Source organism: Vidua chalybeata, chromosome 3, assembly GCF_026979565.1.
Source record: "Vidua chalybeata isolate OUT-0048 chromosome 3, bVidCha1 merged haplotype, whole genome shotgun sequence".
NCBI classification, from domain to species: domain Eukaryota; kingdom Metazoa; phylum Chordata; class Aves; order Passeriformes; family Viduidae; genus Vidua; species Vidua chalybeata.
Genome location: NC_071532.1, coordinates 112007823 through 112016533, shown reverse-complemented (window position 1 = coordinate 112016533; position 8711 = coordinate 112007823). Strand labels below are relative to the sequence as shown.

Below are 8711 nucleotides of genomic sequence, written 5' to 3'. Positions count from 1 at the left end.
TTTTTTTAATGGAGAAAAAAATCCCGTTAATTTCAATAAATTTGGGGATATTTTAATGAGGTAAAAATCCCTTTAATTTCCATAAATTTGGGATTTTTTTAATGGGGAAAAAAATCCCGTTAATTTCCATAAATTTGGGAATTTTCATGAGGGAAAAAATCCCGTTAATTTCCATAAATTTGGGAATTTTTTAATGAGGAAAACAGGGTTGGAAAAGGAAAAAAAATCCAATTATTTTCAACATTTTAGGGAATTTTTTAATGAGAAAAACGGGGATGGGAAAGGAAAATAAGTGGGAATTTGTGGGGGGAGGGGGAGGGAAAAATGGCGGGAAAGTGACAGCGACGATCCCAAACTGGGGACAGGGACGATCCCAAGGAAAGGGACCCGGACGATCCCAAGAGGAGCCAGGAATGACCCCAAGAGCTGCCAGCGAACCCCAGGAGAGGGACAGGGACGATCCTAAAGAATTATCCTAAAAAAAATCCCCAAAAAAATTCCCCCAAAACCCCCCCGAGACCCCAAATCCCTCCCTGAGGGCTCCGCGCTCACCTCAACTTTCCCGCCTCAGCGCCGCCGGAAGTGCGTCATCACTCAATTCCGTACACCAACATGGCGGCGCGCTGCTTGCTTCCCCGCTCCCCCTCTTGCTCCCGGCAACCCGCGCGGTTCCGTACGGCAACATGGCGGCGGCGCTGGTGCAGTACGTGGTGCTCCGCGGGGATCTGGCGCGGCCTCCCCGCTCGTGGCCGCTCGGTGCCGTGGTGGCTCAGGGCTGCCACGCCGCGCTGGCCGCCGTTCACGGTTACCGGGAGCATCCCGACACCGGCGCGTACCTGGAGCAGGGCGGCGCCATGACAACCGTGGTGCTGGAGGTAACGGCGGCAGCGCGGGGCATGATGGGAACTCCGCGCTGAGGGGAGAGCGGCCGCCATGTTGGGGGGGGCGGCGGCGGCTTGAGGGAAAATCGGGATTTTGGGGGGAAAATCGGGAATTTTTGGGGAATTTGGGATTTTTTGGGGTGTTCTGGAGTTGAGGGAGGTGGGAGTGATCAGTTTGGGGGGTTCAGAGGGGATTTTTGGCTCGCTGAGAGGAGGGGGAATCCCGCGGGGGGGTCGGGCTGTGGAACGGCGACAGGAGGAGCCGGAATTGGTGTGAAAATTTTTATTGGGTTTTGGGAATAATTCCCTCATGGAATTCCGAATAATTCCTGCTGGAATTGTGAATAATTCCTCATGGAACAACCAGGGCAGTGCTGGAACCCCAAAAATCCCGAAAAGATTTCAAATCCGTGTGGATTTAGGGAGACTAAAACTCCACGGGAACGCTTTTTCCAACCGTAAAAATTAAACAAAACAAAACAAAAAAAATTCGCTGTTTTCCTATTTCAATCCTTACAATCAAAAAGAGCTGGAAATCAGGGATGAGAGATTAACAAAAAAAAAAAAAATTAAATTCCGCTATGGAAATGGGAAGCTCGGCGCGGATTTTGGAATGAATTCCTAATTTTTTTTTAATTTTAATTTTTTTTTTTTTTCTGTAGGCTCCGGATGAGAATTCCCTGCTGGATTTGGCGAAGTTGTTGAAGGAAAAAGGCGTCGATCACAAAATTTGGGTGGAAAATCCCGAGGGAATTCCCACGTGCCTGGCGCTCCGACCTTATCCCAAAAATCTGGTGCAGCCTCACCTCAGGAATTTCAAACTCCTCAAATGATTCCAATTGGGAATTTTTCCAGGTTTTTTTTTTTTGTTTTGTTTTTCCTTCCCAAATTCTGGAATGTTGGGATTGAATTGGTGGGATTTTGTGTGGTTTTAAAGTGGTTTTGTGTGTTTTTTTTTTTTTTTTTTGCTCCCTGATGGGAGTTGTGTGGTTTTGGTTTGGTTCGCCTGAGGGGGGAAAAGTTCTGAGGGGAAAAAAAAATGAGGAAAATTGGGAGGAAATGGGGAAAAAATAGGAAAATTGGAGGGAAATGGGGAAAAAAAAAGGAGAAAAAATGGGGGGGATGGGAAAAAAAAGGAGGAAAAGTAGAGGGAAAAAAGGAGGAAAATTGGGGGAAATGGGGAAAAAAGGAGAAAAATGGGGAAAAGACAAAAATCGGGGAATGTGGGAAAAAAGGAGAAAAATTAGGGGGGGAAATGGGAAAAATGAGGAAAATTGGGGGGAAAAAGAGGAAAATTGGGGGAAATGGGGAAAAAATGAGGAAAATGGGGGGGAAATGGGAGAAAATGGGGAGGAAAACTGGGGGGAAAGAGAAAAATTGGGGGGAAATGGGAAAAAAGGGAAAAAATGAGGGGGGAAAGGGAAAAAAGGAGGGAAATGGGGGGAAATGGGGAAAAAAAGGAGAAAAATTGGGGGAAATGGGGGAAAAAAGGAGAAAAATGGGGGAAATGGGGAAAAATGAGGAAAATTGGGGGGGATGAGGAAAATTTGGGGGGAAAGGCGGAAAAAAGAGAAAAAATGGGGGGAACTGGGGAAAAATGAGGAAAATTGGGGGGAAATGGGGGGAAAAAAGAGGAAAATTGGGGGGTAAATGGCAAAAAAAAGGAGGAAAAATGGGGAAAGGAGGAAAGTTTGGGGGGAAATTGGGAAAAAAGGAGAAAAAATTGGGGGGAAATGAAAAAAAAGGAGAAAAATGGGGAAAAGAGAAAAATCGGGGGGAGTGTGGGAAAAAATGAGAAAAATTGGGGGGAAATGGGGAAAAATGATGAAAATTGGGGGGGGAAATGGGAAAGAAGGAGGAAAAATGGGGAAAGGAGGAAAGTTGGGGGAAATGGGGAAAAAAGGAGAAAAATTGGGAGGGAAATGGGGAAAATGAGGAAAATTGGGGGGGAAATGGGGAAAAAAGGAGAAAAATGGGGGAAAGAGGAAAATTGGGGGAAATGGGGAAAAAAGGAGAAAAATTGGGGGGAAATGGGGAAAAATGAGGAAAATTGGGGGAAATGTGAAAAAATGAGGAAAATTGGGGGGGATGGGAAAAAAAAGGAGGAAAAATGGGGAAAGGAGGAAAGTTTGGGGGGAAATGGGGAAAAAGGAGGAAAATTGGGGGAAATGGGGAAAAATGAGGAAAATTGGGGGGAAATGGGGAAAAAAGGAGAAAAATTGGGGGAAATGGGAAAAATGAGGAAAATTGGGGGAAAAATGGGGAGGAAAACTGGGGGGAAAAAAGAGAAAAAATGGGGGGAAATGGGAAAAAATGAGGGGGGAAAGGGAAAAAAGGAGGAAAAATTAGGGGAAATGGGAAAAAAAGAGAAAATGGGGGGGAATGGGGAAAAAAGAGGAAAATTGGGGGAAATGGGAAAAAATGAGGAAAATTGGGGGGAAATGGGAAAAAAGGAGAAAAAATGGGGGGAAATGGGAAAAATGAGGAAAATTGGGGGGAATGGTAAAAAAGGAGGAAAATTGGGGAAAAGAGGAAAATTGGAGGGAAATGGGGGAAAATTAGGCAAATTGGGGGGCAAATGGGAAAAAAGGAGAAAAAATGGGAGAAAAATTGGGGGGAAATGGGAAAAAAAGGGAAAAAATGAGGGGGGAAGGGAAAAAAGGAGGAAAATGGAGGGAAAAGAGGAGGAAAATTTGGGGGGAAATGGGAGAAAAAGGAGAAAAATTGGGGGGAAATGGGAAAAAAAGGAAGAAAATTGGGGAAAGGAGGAAAATCTGGGGGAAAATGGGGAAAAATGAGAAAAATTGGGGGAAAATGAGGAAAAATGGGGGGAAATGAGGGAAATTGGGGGAAATGGGGAAAAAACGAGGAAAATTGGGGGGAATGGGGGAAAAATGAGGAATATTGGGGGAAATGGGGGAAAATGAGGAAAATTGGGGGGAAATGGGAAAAGAAGGAGGAAAAATGGGGAAAGGAGGAAAGCTGGGGGAAATGGGGGAAAAAGGAGAAAAATTGGGAGGGAAATGGGAAAAATGAGGAAAATTGGGGGGGAAATGGGCAAAAAAGAGAGAAAATTGGGGGGGAAATGGGGAAAAATGAGGAAAATTGGGGGAAATGGGGAAAAAATGGGGGGAAAAAAGAGGAAAATTGGGGGAAATAAGGATAAAAATGGAGGAGAAAATGAGAAAAATGGGGGGAAAGAGGAAAATTGGGGGTAAATGGGAAAAAAAAGAGAAAAATGGGGGAGAAAAAATGGGGGGAAAGAGGAAAATTGGGGGGAAATGGGAAAAATGGGGGAAAATGGGGAAAAAGGAGAAAAAATGGGGGAAAAAGGAGGAAAATTGGGGGAAATGGGGAAAAAAGGAGGAAATTTGGGGGAAATGGGGAAAAATGAGGAAAATTGGGGGGAAATGGGGAAAAAGGAGGAAATTGGAGGGGAAATGGGAAAAAAAAGGAGGAAAATTGGGGGAAATGGGGAAGAAATGAGGAAAATTGGGGAAAAAATGAGGAAAATTGGGGGGAAATGGGGGAAAAAAGAGGAAAATTGGGGGGGAAATGGGGAAAAAATGAAAATTGGGGGGAAATGGGAAAAAAAGGAGGAAAACGTGAGGGAAAAAGGAGGAAAATTTGTGGGAAAATGGGAAAAAAATGAGGAAAATTGGGGGGGGAACGGAGGAAAATTTGGGGGAAATGGGGGAAAAAGGAGAAAAGGGAAAAGAGGAAAATGGGGGGGAAAGAAAAGAAATAAAAAGAAGAAAAAAAGAGAGGAAAATGGGGAAAAAAGAAAAGAAATAAAAAGAAAAAAAGAGGAAAATGGGGGAAAGAAGGAAAAAGGAAAATATGGAAAAGGGGAAATGGGAAAAAATGAGGAAAAACAGGAAAGAAAAAGGAGGAAAAAAGGGAGAAAAATGGGAAAAGAAAGGGGGGAAATGGGGGAAGGAGGGAAAATGGGAAAAAGGAAAATAAGGAGAAGGAAAAAAGGAGGAAAATGGGGGAGGAAATAGAGAAAAAGGGAAAAGAAGGGAGAAAAAATGGGAAAAAATGGGGGAAAAAGGGAAAAGAAGGGAGGAAAAATGGGAGAAAATGGGAAAAGGGGAAAAGAGGAAGAAAATGAGAGAAAAAAAGGGAGAAAAACAGGAAAAAAGGGGAAATTGGGAGGAAAAGGAAAAAAGGGAAAATGAGGAAAAAGGAAAAAATGGAAAAGGAAAAAATGGGCAGAACAAAGGAGGAAAATGAGGAAAAACAGGAAATAAAAAGGAGGAAAATGGGGAAAAAAGGAAAAGAAGGGAGGGGAAAAAAGGAAAAAAATGGAAAAAAAAGAAAAAAAAGGGAGGGGAAAAGAAGGGGAAAATGGGGAAAAGGAAAAGAAAGGAGGGAAAGGAAAGAAAAATGGAGCAAAAAGGAGGAAAAGAGGAAAAAAGAAAAGGAAAAAATGGGGGAAAGGGAGGAAAATGGGAAAAGAAAGGAGGAAAATGGGGAAGGAAAAGAAAAAAGGAGGAAAATGGGGGGAAGGAGGAAAAAAGGGAAAAAAAGAGGGGAAAAGAAGGAAAAATTGGGGAAAAGAGGAAAAAAAAGGAAAATGGGGAGAAAGAAAAGAAATAAAAAGAAAAAAAGAGGAAAATGGGGAAAAAAGAAAAGAAATAAAAAGAAAAAAAAGAGGAAAATGGGGGGAAAAAAGGAAAAAGGAAAATATGGAAGAGGGGAAATGGGAAAAAATGAGGAAAAACAGGAAAGAAAAAGGAGGAAAAAAGGGAGAAAAATGGGAAAAGAAAGGGGGGAAATGGGAAAAAAAAGAAAATAAGGAAAAGGGAAAAAAGGAAAAGGGAAAAAAGGAAGAAAATGTGGAAAAATTGGGGAAAAAAGGAAAAGAAAGGAGGGGAAAAGAAGGAAAAATGGAGAAAAAAGTGGAAAAAAGGAAAATAAAAAAGGGAGGAAATGGGAAAAAAAGGAAAAAAGGAAATTGAGGGAAAAAGGAAAATTGGGGAAAAAAGGAGAGAAAAATGGGGGAGGAAAGGAAAAGAAAGGAAAAAAAAAAAGGGAAAAAATGAGATTAAAAAAGGAGGAAAAGAGAAAAAACAGGGAGGAAAATTGGGGGGAAATAAGGAAAAAAATGAGGAAAAAAAAAAGGAGGAAAATGGGAAAAAAATAGAGAAAAGATGAAAAAAATAAAAGAAGGAAAAGGGAAAAAAAGGAGGAAAAGAAGAAAAAAGAAAAAAATGGGAATAAAAAAGGAAAATTGGGGGGAAAAAAGAGAAAAACCAGAAAAAAAATCCCAAATTTCTCTTTTTTTTCCCCCAAAAATTTTAAGAGAAAAAAAACAAAACCCAGAAATTCCTTCAAAATTCCACTTGAAAATCAAATTTTCCATTTTTTTGCCCAAAGTTTTTCCTCTTCCCACCCCCAAATTCCCCCAAACCACCAAAATTTTGCCTAAAAAAAAAAATCTGAATTTTCCCTTTTTTTTTCTTTTTTTTTCCTCATTTTTAGGTCAAAAAAAAAAAAAAAAAACTGAAATTCCTTCAAAATTCCTCTTTAAAATCAAATTTTCCATTTTTTCCCAAAATTTTTTTTCCGGAATTCCCCCAAAACCAACAAAATTTGGGCTAAAAATTCTGAATTTTCCTTTTTTTTTTTGCTTTTTTTCCCTTTTTCCCCCAAACTTTTTAGGAGAAAAGAACAAAAACCCTGAAATTCCTTCAAAATTCCTCTTTTCAATTAAATTTTCCATTTTTTTTCCATTTATTCCTTTTTTTCCCCCAAAAATTTTTCCTCTTCCCACCCCCAAATTCCCCCAAAACCACCAAAATTTTGCCTAAAAATTCTGAATTTCCCCTTTTTTTCCCCAAAATTTTTAAGACAAAAGAACAAAACCCTGAAATTCCTTGAAAATTCCTCTTTAAAATCAAATTTTCCATTTTTTTCCCAAAAAAATTTTCCCAAATTGCCCCAAAACCACCAAAATTTGGGCTAAAAAATCTGAATTTTCCTTTTTTTTTTTTTGCTATTTTTCCCTTTTTTTCCTCATTTTTAGAGAAAAGAACAAAAACCCTGAAATTCCTTCAAAATTCCTCTTTTAAATTAAATTTTCCATTTTTTTCCCCAAAATTTTCCTCTTCCCACCCCCAAATTGCCCCAAAACCACCAAAATTTGGGCTAAAAATTCTGAATTTCCCCTTTTTTTTTTGCTTTTTTCCCTTTTTTCCCCCAAATTTTTTAGGAGAAAAAGAACAAAAACCCTGAAATTTCTTCAAAATTCCACTTAAAAATCAAATTTTCAAATTTTTTTTCCATTTTTTCCTTTTTTTTTCCCACCCCCAAATTCCCCCAAAACCACCAAAATTTTGGGTAAAAAATCTGAATTTTCCCTTTTTTTTTTCCTTTTTTTCCTCAATTTTTAGGTCAAAAAAAAAAAAACAAACCCAAAACCCTGAAATTCCTTGAAAAAAAAAAAAAATTGAACTAAATTTCAATTTAATTCCAAGCAAAACCCCCCTAAAAATAAAATCACAAAAAATTTAAAAAAACTTTTTTTTTTTTCCCCGACAAAGAATTCCATCCTCACTCTTTTTCTTTTCATTATTATTATTTATTAATTATTAATTAATTATTAATTCTTTTTTTTTTTTAAATATTCCAAGCTACTCCAGCTGTTAAACACAATCCAAGCAGGAAGAAAAAAAACCAAAAAAAACCAAAAAAAAAAAAAACAAAAAATTATTATTTTTGTTTGGTTTTTTTTTTTTAATTTTTCCAGAATTTTTCCATTTTTTTCCCTCAAAAAAAAAAAAAAAAAACCAAATTTTTTATCTACAACAACCCCTCCCCCTCCCCTTTTTACCCTAAAAATTATTGCAGATTTTCCCATTTTTTTTTAAATTTTTTTACCATTTTCCTTCCTCGTCTGGAATTCCAGAAGGATGAGAAAAAACCCAAAAAAAACCATGGAAAAACCAGCTCAAAATATTCATTTTTTTCCTTTTTTTTGTGTTTTTTACTGGAAAAAAAAAAAAGCCAAACCCCGGGATTTCTTGGCTAGAAAAATCTGATTGTACGCACGAGCCCAAGGGAAGGGGAAAAAAAATGGGAACAACAAAAAAATCGGGATTTTCCCCCAGAATTCTGGATTTTTTCCCCTTTTTTTTGGGTGTTTTTGGGTTTTTTTTTGAATTTTTGGTGCCCCGCGTCAGATCCAGCTGAGACTGAGCTTCGTCCTCATCCTCCTCATCCTCCTTTTTTTGGGGATTTTCCTGGGAATTCTTGGAGTTGGGAATGGGGTGGGGGAGGAGGGGTTGGGAAAAAGGGGGAAAAGGGGAAAAAAGGGAGAAATAAAGTGGGAAAAAATGGGAAAAAGGGGAAAAAGGGGAAAAAAGGGGAATAAAGTGGAAAAAAAGGGAAATAAAGTGGAAAAAAGGGGAATAAAGGGGGAAAAGGGAAATAAAAGGGAAATAAAGGGGGAAAAGGGGAGGAAAAAAGCGAATTAAAGGGGAAAAAGGGAAATAAAGGGGAAAATGAAATAAAAAGGGAAATAAAGGGAGGAAAAAAGGGGAATAAAGGGGGAAAAAGGGAAATAAAAGGGAAATAAAGGGGGAGGAAAAAAGGGAAAATAAAGGGGAAAAAGGAAATAAAAGGGAAATAAAGGAGAAAAAAGGGGGAAATGAAATAAAAAGGGGAATAAAGAGGAAAAAAAGGGAAATAAAGGGAGAAAGGGGGGGAGGAAAAAAGGAAATAAAGGGGGAAAAGGGGGAATAAAGGGGAAAAAGGGAAATAAAGGGGAAAAGGGAAATAAAAGGGAAATAAAGGGGGAAAAGGGGGGAGGAAAAAAGGGAAATA

At 39.1% G+C, this 8711-nt stretch overlaps 1 protein-coding gene across 1 annotated transcript; it reads left to right on the top strand.

Moving 5' to 3' along the window:
• Positions 1-611: 611 nt before the first annotated feature.
• On the top strand, positions 612-1817 carry PTRHD1 (peptidyl-tRNA hydrolase domain containing 1). Its single transcript, XM_053937856.1, has 2 exons — positions 612-875; positions 1544-1817. Exons 1-2 carry the CDS (start codon positions 684-686, stop codon positions 1712-1714), a joined length of 363 nt encoding a protein of 120 aa, XP_053793831.1. The 5' UTR covers positions 612-683; the 3' UTR covers positions 1715-1817.
• Positions 1818-8711: the final 6894 nt, after the last annotated feature.